This window comes from Condylostylus longicornis, unplaced genomic scaffold (genome assembly GCF_029603195.1).
Source record: "Condylostylus longicornis isolate FDR11 unplaced genomic scaffold, ASM2960319v2 ptg000019l, whole genome shotgun sequence".
In the NCBI taxonomy this organism is placed as follows: Eukaryota; Metazoa; Arthropoda; class Insecta; order Diptera; family Dolichopodidae; genus Condylostylus; species Condylostylus longicornis.
The window spans coordinates 813,661-831,849 of NW_026577988.1; the positions used below are offsets into that span (position 1 = coordinate 813,661).

The 18,189-nt window shown below is 20.6% G+C and overlaps 1 protein-coding gene across 1 annotated transcript in view; it reads left to right on the forward strand.

The window, feature by feature from the left end:
• Positions 1-18,189, forward strand: part of LOC129606595 (protein vein) — a 180,458-nt gene that overhangs the window by 72,772 nt on the left and 89,497 nt on the right. The window contains exon 3 of the mRNA XM_055516987.1: positions 15,520-17,193. Within this exon, the coding sequence (XP_055372962.1) occupies positions 15,520-17,193 (1,674 nt within the window). The remainder of the gene's footprint in view (positions 1-15,519; positions 17,194-18,189) is intronic.

Genomic DNA, 18,189 nt, shown 5'->3' on the forward strand with positions numbered 1-18,189 from the left:
GGGACGACCATGAATAGTTACTCATCGTATTTTAATAACAAACCTTTAAAAAAAAAATAAGAATAATAAAAACGATAAAAGTGAAAAAAATAAAACGGAAAAAATGAAAAAGAAAGAAAATTGTTTGAATTGGAACTGTTGTGATGTTTAAAGAATGTTTATTTTTCAAACAAAAGAATAAAATAAAAAAATAACAATTCAATAAACTATAATTCTCATTCTTTATCTTCTATTTTTTTGTTTATTATCATTTAGAAGTTAAATAAGTTAAAAGTCAACTAATGGTTTTTAGGCAATATCATTTCGTACTTTCATAACATGAATATTGATGGCAATTCGTATTTGAACTGTTGAAGAAATGGACAGTTAAAATTTTAGACTAGAAGATAAAATAAAATAAATGATTAGACAATTTTGAAAGAAATGTTATTCTTTATTACTATCGAACTTCCATGGCAAGTTCTAAAAATTCAGCCTATAAAATAGTTTTAAGTTTCAGGTTTATTAGGTGGAAAATACCGAATGGTTTGTACTATATAATACATACTCTTTAATATTTTTCAGCTGTTTACAGTCAAATATGCGGTGTTCTTACATTTAAAGTTAAGGGTACAACAAGAAATATTTCAAATTCTTAGTATATAAGTATCATAATCTTCTTAATATAACAATATTTTTTAAAAAATTTTTATTATTCTTATTTATTTACAAAAATTTAACAAATGAACAGACGAACAGAAACAATTAATCTAACATCTGAATATTTTTCAAAATTTATTAAAAATGAACTAAAAATCAAATAGAAAAAAATTAAAATATTATTATAAAACGATAAAATTCTTAGAGAGTGTTTCATATTTTTAGATTAGAAATGCAGAGTTTATCAAAAATTTCAAAATTATTTATAATACTCGTAGTGTCTTGCGTTGTTTCCATTGATTTTGTTGTTGTTTTCTGTTATTTATATAATATAATATTTCAAGTGAATCCGTAAATTATTCCATTTTTAAATCAAAAAATATCTTTATATCACAGCTCCTGTTTGAAAGAATAGATGTGCCCCAATAGAAGGACATCTCGCGGAAAATAGTTAAATTATAAACTTCTGACAGTCAGTACAGAAAAGCAAATTCTTTGGTTCTTTGGAAGTCGGCATGTAAAATTTAGTTTAATTATCCTCCTAATTGCTAGCCAAGACTTGTCGAATGAACAAATGAACAACACTTCACATGATGATTAATTATTGTTACCGGTATAAGAAAATGTTACACTCTGTTTCAGAAATATTTTTTTTGTATATTAATTCTTAAAAAATTTATAACGTTTTCATAACTCTGTTATACTGAGAAAGGTTTTTTCTATATTTTGTAGACTTTTGATTGAATAAAGGAAATGAAAGTGCAGTAAATTGAACAAATTAACAAACTTCTTTATTCAAAATAGCCACAAATAAGCAAGCGATTAGAATGGTAGTCAAAACATAAAAATATTTACATATAATTTTTTTTTTGTATCTATAATGAAGAATTACAAATTTATTATAAAGAAATAATGAATTGTGCAGCAGCATACATTTAAAGAATTGAACTGTTATATTGAAATCAATGAATAAAATTTGTTAATTGAAATTTGAGTATTCAAAAGATTTTCACTTACAATCGATTATTAAATGCGTATATTGATTTATAATATTTATGAAAGGTAATTAATTTTCATTTTATTTTGAATTTTGAATTTAGAGTTAATCTTACAAATTTAATTAATGCTCATAATACATTTTGTACAATATGTTTTTTCATGCTATAACTTACACTTTTATGAAATAAAAGTTTAACTAAGTATGAAGTATCGATTACAATTATTTATGATTGCTCTTAAGTAGTACTAACCACAATAGCAAAGTGTGCTTCATGTTCGCATATAAAATCAAAATTATTAATTGCACAAAAAAAAAGAGTAAAAAACTTGGTTATTTGATACACTTGTATGAGTTACTCGTGGTTGTGATATCGCAACAATTGGTAAAAATTAGAAAATAAAAATTTTTGTTGAGTGATTTCAGTTGGAATGAACAACATGTCTTTTGTAGCATAATTAAGTATAATAAATGTAATAGAAACGATGAAATTATTAAAAAAATTTACCACTTTAATCAAAAGTATGACTTGATTTGAAATGTCAGTGATAACTAGATTTATATGTTTCTTTTTCTTATATGCAATAAGTCTAATTGAATGGTTCTTCTACCTAGATTCCGTTTAATATCCCGAATAAAACCGAAGACCAAAATGCGAAAAAACCATTTTGTCTATAACAATTTATAGAAGGGCAAAAGTGTTGTAACTAGGTTTGACTTACTTGTTCTTTTTCAGCAAATCAGTTTTTTTTTTCAGAAAATTTTAAAATTAAATAAATTTTGCACAGAAATTTCTTAATCAATCATGTAAACCATTTTTTATTGCATTTTCGTTTTGTGAATTTCAGTAATGATAGAACGTGACTTACATGGATTTAAGATGCCCTCCGTCTGTCCAAAAACAAGTCATAACCTACAGCATTGCCTCGAAAATCACGAACCTTAAGATATGAAACAGATTGTAGAGCTAGGTAAAATGTAGCTCCTTAACGTCGCCTTCCTTGTCTTTATAGGAAGGTATATAGTATCTCAACGCCTTCCTTCTCTTGTGAATCTAAGCCCAAAACTCAATTTTTTTTTATTTTAATAAATATTTGAACTGTAATATTATTTATTCTTACTGAATTTAATTTTACTTAATTTAACAAATAAAAAATTTTTTATAGCAGATACTTAAATTATCACGTAAATAGAATACAGCAGTCCCTAACAAATCATCCTACGACCTAGTATAAGAACAAAATTTTCTCATCTTAACTTAGCAATTTTACAAATAATATAGAAATATTTAAACAATATCCTAAATAATAAGAATCTACAGTGATTTTTAAAATACTATAAAAATTCTGTATTTATACAACTAAATACAAAAACAAAAATTGTTTTTTGCATTTACATTCAAATATTACAAAAAAAAAACATGAAAACTACGCCCCCTAAAAAAAGTATATAGAATCAATGCAGTTCCAATTTCATGAAATAAAGGAGACAACACAAGAAAAAGCAACGATAATGCAACAAAAATAATGTAATGTTGATAAGAATGAAGAAAAACAAAAACAAAAAAATATCAGTCGCAAACCAACATGTTAATATCGTATATAACTGATAAATATTGTTTGGTTGTATTGATATGGAAAAACCTTTTTTAAAAATTACGTTCAAACAAAAGCAAAACAAAATTATAAATTTTTCTACTCAATTTACGTTCAAAAACAAAAATTCTAAGCATATCGAACAAGATGAATTTAATACAATTTTTAACTTATTATAAAAATAATAATTTCAAAAATATCATGTATAAAATACAAATATAATTTTTTCAAAAAATATCCTTAAAATCCAAATTTTACAGTAAAATTTACGGTTATCTAAAATTATGTTTTATATTGTCTTTCAATGAAATCATGCAAACTTTATACAGTTTCAATCATACATAAAATCTGCAAAGTTAGTAACCATTGAATTCAAACCAAACAAAATGTACTAGGAAAGAACATATTGTATGAGATGAAAGATATAAAGAATAGAATTCAAATAAAAAATGAATTATGAATAATTACAGTTGTTCACCAATTTATTGAATGTTTGATGAAAACTTTAATTATCTTGAAAAAAAAATTAAGGTTAAGGGTAAGTAAGTTTTAAGTGATTTATTGAATGTAATGCTATTTTAAGTTAATTCTTTTTAAATTTTCCGATTTTAAGTTAATTCTTTTGAAATTTTCCGATTTCTATTTAGATTTTAGGGCTACATTTGAATGCTTCAGAATATGGTATATTCTTCAATTTTTTGCACGTTTGTACAGCTGAAGTAAAATGATTATATTTATGAAAGTATTCTTGTAAAACGAAGTAATAATTTTACTAAAACCAATTCTAGTATGAACAAATACAGAATAAAGATAATAATTTCCGGAAATCCAACGTGATGAGTCTATTGGAAGAAGAAAAAATGATACTGCATATAGTGAAAAGAATTTGCGAACTTTAATGTATGATGTTACACGAATGATACATACTTTAGTAGGAATATGTAAATTTAACCATAAGTAACTACAAGATTTTACATGGAATAGTGGGATTGACAGCCTTTACCAGTATTGTTCGGATTTGATGAAAAAAGAAAATATATAGTTAAACGTTTTTGGACAACTTGAAGTTAATGATTTTTGCAGCTTCAATAAATCACACTTAAGGACAAGCCTCTGAATCGTACTTTGGTGTGAGCTAGGCATTTTATTTCTCACCACGTTTTCCATCTGATTCGGCCTCCTTAATTATGGCTTATCGCCGCGTGTTTACTCTAATACCTGGCTGGCTATCATATCATGTGGCCTCCACAACTTGTGTGCCAGATATCTCCACTTTCTTTCTTTTATAGTCACATTTATAGGCTGAGTCTGGTTCGGAATTGCCCATAGCTCAATAACAAATATTGTTTCGGGCCAGAGTATTCCACATATTACGCATTGAATATTACGATCTTGGGGCTCTCTGCAAAGTGGGACGACTTTCATATAGAACATAACCGGCAGTTTATGGTAAAATATCATTTACAGTTTATGCTAAAATTTGTGTTTTATATGTTTAATTTGCATTACATTATTATTAATTTTTTAAATATTTTAAATAATGATTGTGAAATAGAAAAATAATTAAAATTAGAATACCATCTGCTAATTTTCTCTTATCATAAAATCAATAACTATATAATCAAATTAAAATAATTTCATAACATTTACAAAAGTGATGAATAAAATAAAAATAATCATTAACAGACATAAAAGGTAGATTTTTTTATTTTTATCTTTTCAACCACTTTCAAACATAGGGATGTTATACACATGTTCGATTAAACATTATATTTCACAACTGTATAATCATACTTCAACTAAATTATTTCTCTACTATCATAACACAACATACAACTTTATACTTTCAATTATTATTGTCTTGTCGTCTTGCCGCTTGGTGTGATGTTCAATCAACCAAAATTTTTTTGTTGTGATTATGTGTTTTTCATTACTTCTTTTATTATTGTTATTTTTATTGTTATGATTTAATGCAATATACGAATACGATTATACAGTCTGTTCTTTTTCTTGTTTTTTTCTTCTATTTTTCTGTTTATGAAATGAACAGAGTTTCTTCTTTTTTTTTTTTGTTTTCTTAGCACAGTATGAAAATCCTATACATTTTATATTAAACAGTCAGTCGTTCTTCGCATTGCATAAGTTGAACATTAAATTTCATTTCTTGCGGTAAAAATTAAAAAAGAGAAAAATACAATTTTTTTTTTCAAAAAAAAAAAAATATAAAAAAAAGTAAAAAATAAAATCAATCATTTTCTGTTTTACTTTAACTTTCTTATTAACGGTATTTGTAAACGCATTATAAAAAATTAACGGTTAATGTGTTTTTTTTTTTACTAATTTATTTACAAAAAAAAATAATTAATATTTATTAATAAAATAATTCGATTTATTTAAAAAAAAATTTTTTTTATTTGTTTATTAAAATAAATTAAAAAAAAATAATAATATAAGTTTTAAATTGAATTTGAAATATTTCAAAAATTATTAAAATTAAATTTTAATAGTAATTTTGAAAAAAAAGGAAAAATTAATAAAATAATGTGCAAAATTCATTAATTTTAATTAATAAAATAATTGAATTTTAATAATTAAAAATTTTAATTGAATAAAATAAAAAAGGAGAAAAAAATTATTGAAAAAAAATTAAACAATTTTCTAAAAAAATTTAAATATTACTGTAAAAATAATATTGAAAATTTTTTTTGAAAATAAAAAATAAATATTTACATTATAAAAAAAAATTTAATTTTGAAAAGTATAATGTAATTATACAAAAAATTTGCATCTATACATGAATATATTATAACATGTGTGTGCACACATATACATAATTATATAATATATATCTACGCATATTATAAATTATATGTATATATACGAAAATGTAAGTGAAATCAATAATGGTGATTATAAACTTCACTTTTATATTACAAAATTATATTTTAAATCCTTATATATATATTAATAAAAATTATAAAAATTTGGAAAGGCTGCAAAAATTTTAATAAAATTTTTTTAAATGAACCATAAAATTACAAATGAGTTTCAAAAAAAAATTTTTTTTTAAATTCTAAAACTCACTCATATATCAAAAAATTAACTTACAATAATAGAGTCAAAAAAATATTGTATTGCAACATTAGAAATATATAACATATATGTAGATGTAGATACGTAGTATGTATATACAAAAAGAACTAAAATTAAAAAAAATATTTTTACTCAAAATCAAAAAAAAAATTTTTTTTTTTTTGAAACTAAGTTAGGGGAAAATATTAGACCATTTAACTTTTCATTCACTATTTAACATTTACTTAGGTATATATACTTTGTATTAATTATATACATATATATTTTATATACAATATAATATATTGATATATTTTTACTCAATTCATTATATAGTGATATCTTCGCCCCCTATGTATTTGACAATTAAAAATTGTGCATAGAACAAAATTAATATTTTGTTATCAAATATAGATTTTTGTCTTGATATTTTTGAAACTTGTTATATCTAGATTAATATTTTTAAATGTTCTTCTTTTATAATAATGAATTAAGAAGATTTTGTTAATATTATCAGAGCTAATTCTACTCTAAATAATAATAATACCAAAATATAAAAATACTCTAATACTAAAATATAATATGAGAATAATTATATTTTTTAATAAAATGCATACTATGAGTGTTTTGTTTAAAAATTTTCTCTACAAATATAAATAAATTCATATACTTAAATGATAGTGTGCAAGATATGAATTTGTATATAATTTTTAAAATATACAAAAAATTTATATTTTAAGAATATAATCTCTATTCTCTATTTTACATATATATATAAATTTTTTCCACTCATACCAAAATCGAAAACCCTTTACATATATTACGAGTATAAACTTTATAATATGCAATAGTATAAATTGAAGAGAAATAGTATAATTTCAGAATATCGAATCATATTGTGTAGACTAATTGAAAATATCAAAAAGTAGTAGACGGACAAACAATACAGATATAAAAATTAAAAATATTAAATTTATGTATGTAAAATTTGTTTAAATAGAATTGAAAAAAAAAAACTCAAATTTCTATTAATTTTAACCTGCTCCTCCGTTCATTACAAAAAAAAAAATTCCTTTAAATATACTAAGTAAAAATTATAAAAATATAATTTGAGTGATACGAATGATGCGATTTACTCGCACTCTCACATACACTCAAAAGAACATAATTTTGAAAAAAAAAAAGTAAAAAAAAAATTTATTTTTATTTTAAGAGATTTTTCTTTTTCCACTTTTCTAAAATAGATCGATCGAATTCATTCTCGTTCTCCGCGTCTGAGCATTACAATATCACACAGAAACAAAAAAAAAAAAAAGAAATTCTACTCGAGACGATTTTGCTCTGTAGTCATTTGAAATTTTCGGTTTTCACGCATTCTGAAAAAATTAATATTGAAAATTTTTCAAAAAAAAAAAAAATTTTAAAACTAAAAAAAAATTAATTCAGAAATAAAATGATTATTTTGCAAAAAGAAAAATAAATATCGAAAATTAACGAGTTTCGAAAATTTTAATTGAATTTTTGAAAAAAATTTAAAAATAAACGAACTGCTGACAAGAAAAAAAAAAACAAAAACAAAAAACAGTAAATAAGTAAACGATTCGAAATTTCAATTGAATCGAATTTTTATGGTATTTTTTTTTATATAAGTATAACAAAATCAATAATCTACATTATATATACTTCTTATATACAGCTACATAAATTAAATTTTTCGAATTGTGTTCAATACGGTAATTAATTTAGTTTTTTTATTATCATATACATAAATACATACATATATGTATAAATGTACTTTTTATTCAATGAAATAAATTTTAAACAATCGAAAAAGAGAGAAAAATAAGAAAAAAAAAAAAAAAAATTGAAATAAAAAAAAAATTAGAAAATAAATGTTTCCGGAAAATTTTTAAATATTAGAGAAAATTTGAGTTTTTCAATTTTTAATTTACAAATTTTAAAATGAAATTTTGTTATGAATTTAATTTTTAATAAAATATATGAAAAGTTTTAATTTATTTTTGTTTTTATTAATTGTATAACTTAATTAATTAATGTTATTTAATTATTTTGTGTTCACCAATCTCAATTATATTTCGTACTTATGTGTTTCATATATTTTGAAAAGAAAAGAACAAGAATATATTGTGGTCTCTTATTCTTACAATTATTAATTATAATTAACAGCAATTAATTAATACACTTATTTTATTTGTGATTTGCAATAAAAAAAAAAATATTTTAAAAATCAAAATTATAAATAACTTTTAAAAGAAATATATACAAATATAATGATTACAAGTTGTTAATTAAATTAAATTCGATAAATTAATTATTAATTAATTAATTATCAACCAAATATTAATTATAGAAAGACGAATTTTACTTTTGAAATATAAAACAAATACAAAATAATTAACATCCCATAAATATTTGATTTTGAGTGAAAAAAAAAATTAATAATCATTATGATTTTAATATTTAATTATTAGAATTAATACAAATTATTTAATAATAAATAGAAAAAATAGAGAAGAATTATTATTTTTGCTTTTTTTTATATTTTAAGAACTTTTATGTTTATTATGGAATTTGATATTAATAACAGTAAATAAAATATTAAATAAGTATAATAATAATTATATTTTTAAATAATTTATATAAATAATATTAAATACATAACGTTCATTTACGAGTACAATAATAAATTATAAATAAATAAATAAATGTATAAGTATATAGCTATATAAAATAAATATATAAAGGAAACACAAAATGTTCGGTAAAGCATAAAAATAAAAAAACACAGTATGAAACCAAAAATAAAATATAAGTAAAAAACAAAAAAAAAAAAAATAAAAGTTAATTTCATTACTAATTTGAATTTATTCAACCAAAACCGTTTTCTTAATAGGTTTTCTATATGTAATATATATGTACATAAAATTTCTGTGTCAAAGTTAATTTTTCTATAAATATCTCAATTAATTTTTTTTTTCACACATACATTCATAAATATATAATACACATACACAAACATAGATGTAATATCAATTTGTTATAATTTTTATATAATATAAAATAATTGTATTTTATATACATAATGTACATGCAATTTATAATATATATATACTTATATATATACATCTATGTAATTCTATTATATTCTGTTATAATACGATATAATTGATCATCATTATCATTTTCATCTTAAACAATATAATATATTTCTAAGTGAATAGTATATAAAATAATTTAAACACATAATATGTACATAGAATTCATTTACTTACATATTAACAATTAAATACTAGAATATAAGTATTTTTATTTTGAATAAAGTATAAATTTTCATATAGAATTCACATTATATTTTTTTTCTGTGTTTTCATTTATTTTACCTTCTTTATTTTTATTTTTTTTTTGTGCAAGTAATGTGATCTCAAATGAATTTTCATTAAATATAATAATATTATTATATACTTGATTTTACTATTCTCTATATATATATATACTATATAACACCCATGTATACGTTTCTTATATACACTCAAGTGTGTACATGTGTGCAGAATATATTTTCATATTAAAAATTCTCTACATAAATAAGTTTATATTATGTACATGTACGCATGAATTTATTATTGTTAATATATAACTGTTATATTAAAATTATTTACAATTGAAATACGTACAAATTATGTTATAATGCATTTATATTATATTTAAATGCAATGTTTATAAGTAATATATTTTAATACATAATTACTAAATTAAATTACAATTAAAAACATAAAACTTTATTTTAAAATTATATTAGAAAATTTATTAGTTATAATTATTTTAAATTTCATACACTATTTAAAACATTTTGTAAAATTTGAGTAACTTGAGTAAATTATAATTACGAGTATTTCATTAAAATGTATAATGATAGTATTAGAAAAAGAATATACTGTATATTTGGTATTTATAAAATAAATAAGTGGCCACTGTCACAACAGTAACAATAATAATTTGATGTTCATAAAGGTCTTGTTCTATAGGTGTAAAAAGTTCAAAATTTTTTAGCCAAATATAATTTGTTAAATTTTATTAAATATCAAGTATGAGGCAATTTTAGATTAAAATTTTGTATAAAATACTTATTGTTGAGTAGTAGTTTTTCAGGTAAAAAGAATTAAAAAAAAAATTATAAGAGGAAACGTTTTTCAAAATTCAAAATTATTTATAATTAAAGTTCTTAAATAAGCAATATATTTGCTAAAAATTTACAAACTAAAATCAAAAATTAAAAGTGTTAAGTAAGTATAAATGATTTTTGATTTAAATAAATAGTAAAAGAAAAAAAACAAATTAGTATACTTCACTTTACATTAAATATTTACATGAAATCATAAATAAAATTATTTTCACAAATAGAACAACTACTTATTATAATAATAATATTATTATAATAATTAGTTAATAATATATAATATTTAACATAATTACTATATAAATATGTAAGTATATAGTAATTATGTTAAATAATAAATACTTGTTTCCCTTATATTTATTACATTAAATGATAAAATATACTGATATATAACGAAGTATATATATAATATATTATGTGTATATATATAGAGAAATAATAACAGCAACATAAACAACAATTAATAGTAATAATGATTGTATTTGTATAATAATAAGAATAACAATATAATGCTGATAATAACGCGATACATTATAATTAAAAACCATGAAAATAATTTCTTGTTGTTTTTTATTTTTGTATACTCACATAACTAATATATACATATACATATATATATACATAGATACTATTATGTAGCTGTACATAAAATTGGAAAATCTTTATTTAATTTTTCATTTTCTCTTTTTATTTTTCTTGTTTTTTTTTTTTCAATTGAATTTGAAAAAGAAAATTCACATGCTTTTTTTTCATGTCTTATATTAATTTTCTTATATTGTATTTGTTTCATAAATGTATATACATATATATGTATGTATATACATATTTAATGTTGCATTAAATGAAACAAGCAAAGAAAAATTAAAATACATAAAATTTATGTATATAAAAATACAAACATAAAAATTAAGTATAGAGTAAAATAATACGAGTACAAACAAGAATGATCTATTCTCTAAAAACAAATACATTCATAAAATTAAATAATCTTCATTTTTATATTGTTATACATATTATAATTAAATAGGCTTTACATGTGCATACAATATTTTTATATAATTACAACTTAAGTTTTGTATAACTCATTCTTATATTATAATTTATAAGTTATACTGAATTTTAAAAACATACAGTGGAAACTCTATTAAACTGCACAAGCAAATTTAGAGCTCTGTATGTTTCTTTGGGAGCATATATAATGCCACAAAATTTAATATAATCAATTCACAAAATAAAATAAATAAAATAGTAAACTATATACTATAAGTAATTTAAATTTTTCAAACGACTTGAAAGTGAATTCTAATTTTCCGCTGATCTCACATTATTAGTCACATTTTTTAGTCACATTAATATCTGAATAATTATTTCTCTAAATAGGTTTTCTAATATTTTAAAATATCAAATAAGCTTACCATTTTCTAATACATTTCACTCACTTTAATATTACATTATAACAATAAATAATAAATCACTTTTTTTTCGCCCGGTTAGCAAAGACAACAAAACTCTAAGATTCATTGTTAACATTTTAGAACTCATAACTATATAAGCCAATTCATAGGGAGTTATTGAGAATAGTTAAGCTTATTTATTACGGTTTACAATTCTTATATGACAAAAAAAAACAACCTGACATCTCCGGTGTACAGCAGTTTTATTTCCGGTGTAACAGTCTGTAATACTCTCTGTATAACAGTTATATTATCTGCATAGCGTTTATACCTCCCGTATAACAGTTATACTCCCTGTATAACAGTTTTACCTCTTGTATAACAGTTTTTCATACAAAACCACTACGTTATAAGCCTTATTCTTGAAAAATCTTCTTCAAAAAATTAAGCTGAATTACATGGGTAAAATTTCAAATAACAAAATTTTTTCTACTATTTACATCACTTACACATTTATAACAGATTTCAAACATTTATAATATTTTAGTTTTATTTATAAAATCAACTAAAATATATACCTACGTTAATGAATATTTATATGTATATTTAAAGTCAAAATTCTCTTATTGAAGAAAAATTGAAAATTAATTTTCTCATATCTCATATAACATACATACATATACACAATTTATGTATTATATACAAATAATAAGTATGAAATATAATTTTCCACCAGACTATCTATGTTTTATATTCAGAAAAAAAAAAAAACAAACTCTCGTACATATTTTTATTTTATGTGTGTATATAAAAATAAAAAATAACTATATTTATAAATATGTGTACATACATACAAACTTACTTAAAGATAAATAAAATGTTTTCTGCTTCTTTTCTATTTCATTTTATATAATGTATTTGTATGATTTGAAAAAAAAAATACAAATTGTCTGTGTTTTCTTGTGTTTAAAAGACTCCCTAATCATCAGATGAGTTTATACCTTTGGGAAAGGAAAAACTTCACTCAAATTATTTATTTATTTAATTTTTTTTTGTTGTCATCATATATTAGACTTTGTGCATTTTATATATATATATATATGTATATATAATTAAATATTTCGTAATTTTAATAAGAAAAATATACAAATACTCGTATGTAGATAAATTTGTAGCTCGTGCGTGTGTATATCATTTTTATATATACATTCAAAATAAAATGTAAGATCAAGAGGAAAAAAACATAAAATATAAAATTTTTATTTAATTTAATATTCAGAGTTTTCCTTCAAATTTTCATTTTAAAAATAAGAAAAGAAAAAATAAAAAATATACTTAGTCATTAAAAAGAAAATTTTTTTTTTCTTAATTGTTTTGTGCTCTTAGATTTCATTTATTTTATTTTGTATCCAAAAACCTACATACACACGTTGGGTATAGATATATAAGTGTTTGTATTCTAAAAATAGATATTTTTTTTATAAATCTAAATAAAACAAAATTCACACAAAACCAAAGAAAATTAAGAAAAAAAAAAAAAAGAAAATTATGTCGAGTGCGTATACGCCAACAGAAAGAAGAAGCGAACGCAAACGTCAAAAATATAATAGAGAAAAAAAAGTTCAAAAGTTTTTACAAAAAAAGTAAAACTCAAAAAAAAAAAAGGAAAAATTGAAAAATTGTGAACAGTCGCGATTTTTCACAGTGACGTATTTTTTTTTTTTGTATTTAATTTCTCTACTTTTATTTTGAATTTATGTGTATTTTAAGGAAAAGAATAGAAAAAATAATTCTTCTCTATTTTTCTTATTTATTTAAAAATTTTATAAGACAAAATATTTTGAGTCTTTTCTGTTTTAAAATTAAAAATTTAAGCAATTTTCATATTTAAAATTTTTGCAATCAATTCAACATTTTTTATAATTACTTTTATTTAAATTTTTACATATTTTTTTTATTGAAATGTACACTGAAAAAAACAAAAACAAAATTTAAAAAAAATATAGAGCGAAAATTAAAATTGGTAAAATAATTATAAAAATAGGAGGAAAAAAATTCTCCAAAAAAAATTTTGACAATTGTAACAGTTACCATTTCATAAATTGAAAAAAATATAAAAAAAAAATGTTTTTCAAAAAATATAAAAAATTATCACAAATTTCTACTAAAAGAAAAAAATATTCGTTTTGAATATGTGTGTGTGTAAATTAAAACAAATAAAAATTAAATATATTAAAAATGTTAAATAAAAATTACAAAAAAATAAAATAAATCTGAAAAATGTGTAAAATCTGAAATAATCTGAAAATAATTAAAAAATTTTAATATTTTCAATTGTTATTAATTAATATAATAATTATCTTTTTATAACCTTAAAAAAATTTAATTTGAATTTATAATAAATTTAAAATGAAGATCATTTTGAGCCATTTTAAAAATATAATTAAATTAAATTGTCCCGAAACTGTTAATCTAATTAATACTATAAATTATACGAAACTACTAAATCCAAATATAATATTTTTAATAAAATTACTACAACAACAACATCAATTATCACATTTACTAAATAAACACCATACAATATAAAAAAAAAAACAAAAACATATTACCACTGAAATTCAAAATAATTCAAAAAATAAATTAAACTCTTTATATTAAATAAATAAATAACATCAATTTAATAATAATTAAATAAAAATAATTTCTACTCAAAATTAATAAAAACAAAATAAGAAACAAATAGGGGGAAACACAAAATTAAATATTAAAGATAATTTTCATCCGTACCTTTATTTTTAAAAAATAAAGGCGGATCTGAAAAGAACGCCATGTATGCGCGAATATTGCGCAAATGGAGTTTAACCAAGTTTCTAATGTACCTGTGGCTTATACCAATAATAATGTTATTGATAACATGTTGTCAAAATGTAACAGCATTACATATAAAAAATCCATATTTAAATCAAAATCTAAATTATCATCAAAATCAATTAAATGGATTAAATTATCATCATTATTATCCTCAAAATCATCATCAAGAACAACAACAACAACAGCAGCAACACCATCAAAAACAATTGACGACAACATCAACAAATTTAACGACAACATTATTATCAATACCATCAACAACATCAAAAACATCAAAAACAACAAAATTAACAATAGCAAAAAATGCAACAACTTTAGCACTAAATTATTCACCAATATTATTAGGAAATATAGAAAAAATAAACAATTCTACATCTACCAATATTGCATTAATAAGAAATTCATCTGCAATAAAAAAAATCAATTATTTATTGCCAGATGACATTACTGAAAATGTTGATCAAATAAAAGATCATCAAAAAAATATTAATGATAATTACAATAATAATAGTTATAATCATAATAAAAATAATAATGATCACATTAAAAATAATACTAAAACAATTTTACATTATGTTCCAAATGTTCCAATTTTAAATAGTCAAATTAATTTAGATGATGTTAATCAAAACATAAATATTGGTAATAATAATATTAATAAAAATCATAATAATATAGATAATGATAATATAAATTATAATAATAATAATAATAAAAATAAAAATAATTTAATTAGTAGTGCAAATCTAGGTTTAATTAATAAATTATACCGTCATAATAATCTAAGTATTAATAACAATAATTACAATAGTAATATAAATAATTATAATAATGTTAGTAATAAACAAGTAATTAGATCACAAAATTTATTTAATAATACATTAAATAAGAATATTTCAATATTAAATATTAATAATAATAATAAATATAATGATAATAATAATGTTACAATAAATAAAACAAGCCTATACCAAAATATAATAAAACAACCAAATAACTATAATAATAATAATAATGATGTTCATAATAGAAAAAATAAAGCATTAAAACAAGATGTTGAAACCAGGCGTATTAGAAATTCTTTATTAATTAAAAATTTAAATAATCATAATAATAATAACAATAATTATGATAAATATAGCAACAATAGTATTAAGCCAAAAGAAATCAATAATGAAAATAGTAATAACAATAATAATGATCACATTTCAAAACCTAAAATTGACGAATTAGCATTACTAGAACATGAAATATTTTATTATAAAAATAATAAAGATTATATAAATGATCAAATTGAGAAAAAAAAGCGCATCGAAACACATAAATTATTATTAAATAATGATAATAATGATGATAACAATGATAATAAAAAAATATCGAATTATCGAAATCGTCGTGATTCACGTTCATCTTTTCCATTACATTTAACACAAATGCCATTATCATCATCACAATCATCCTCTATAACACATTCAATTAATTTACATCAAGAATATAAAACTCAACAACAATTACCATTTCAAACAACCGGAAATAAATTACAGACATCATCTTCTTCAATTTCAATGTTAGCTCTACCAACTACATCATATACAAATTCATATACAAAACAACAAACACAATTACAGCCATCTTCATCATCTTCTTTAACATCTTCATCACAATTATCACATTTAAATCCAATTTCATCAGTTTATTATGGTCAAAATTTACATTATCAAAATTATGATGGCCGACAATTTGATAATCAACAATATTATCAGCAACGGCAACAATATAATAATAACAATAATAACAACAATAATAACAATAATAATAATTACAATTCTGATTCATTTTATAATAATAACAATAACAATAATAATAATGACAATAGCAATTATAATAATCAACAACAGCAGGATACTTTTAATTATAATGATCCAAATGAATATTATTTTCAACAACATCAACAATATTTTAGAAATACTTATAATTTTAATAATCATGATCATCATAATCATCAACGTAAACGTCAAAAACGATATTGTTCAGCAAGAGATCCTGCACAATTAGCATTTGAAGCACCAACTGTATTTGAAGGAAAAATAATTTCAATGAGTTCTGATCGTCGTCAAAATTTTTCGGTAACATTTGAAGTAAAAGAAATTTTTAAAAAACAAATTGGAAAATTAATATTACCAGATTTAGTAAGATTAGATTTTACTTATCGTAATAATAGTGGCGAATGCGATATTTATCGTGAATATTTACGTCCGCGTGGTTTAATTTCAAAAGAGAAAGACAAAGAATTAGAATTAGGACGTATTTATTTATTATTTGTACAACAAATTGATATACGTAATTTTACAATATTAGGACAACCAATATTAAAAACGAAACGTAAAATTCAAGCAGTTAGAAAAGGTGTTAGCCAAAATTATGGTAAGTCTAAAAAAATTCTTATTATTTTATTATAATGAATTTTAAAATTTTTTTCAATATTTAAACATTAAAATTTTATTATTACTACTATTTTAATTATTATAATATTAAATGAATTGCATAAGATTGAGAACCTTACGTTGAATATCTGTCCGAATATATGAACCGCATATATGGAAACATATATTGAAACTGCCTAAGAAATTTGGACAGGTACTCATTAAATATAACCTTCGTTATACTCTTTGTCACACACATCTAATAATATCATCCTTTTGCCGAATATAATTTTATTTTCGCATTAAAACTATTTGTTAATTAACAATAATAAGTACTTGCTTAAATTTTAAAAATTCTGCTCTTCCTCCTCATAAATATTGGAAATAAAGTAATGTAAAATAAATTTGACAAATTATTCTCTCCCTCTACAAAATTTTTTATATAAAATAAAATTTATGTGTGTATTCTTTTGCATTACTTTCTAGATTACCTAGTGACTTACTTTGATATACATAGAAATAATAATTTTTATTTCAAATCTTCAATTGAATTTTAAAATACTTTCTTAAATTATTTTATAAAATTGACCCTGAAATTTTATTATACATTTTTTTTTTGGTTTGAAAAAAGGGGAAATATTTCGTATATTCTCCCTAGGGAAATTTTGTATATACATAAATTAATTTAATCATTATATTTGTCAATATATAAAAATTCTATTTTTGAAATTCATTCAATTACAACATTAATAACTTTCTAAGTATTTTTATATGTGCCCATAGAAATTTTTTCAATTCATTTAAAAACTTAAAATACAAAAAAAAAAAAAATATTTCAATTAAAATGTAATTTTTACTTTTCTCTATATAAGTATAGTATGTAATTTGTTAATAACAAATAAGTATGTCTAGGTATAAGCGTATGAAATTTTTGAAAATTAAAAAGGAAGGAGCTCACCTGACAAAAAAAGGAAACAATGCCCGTACAATATTTTGT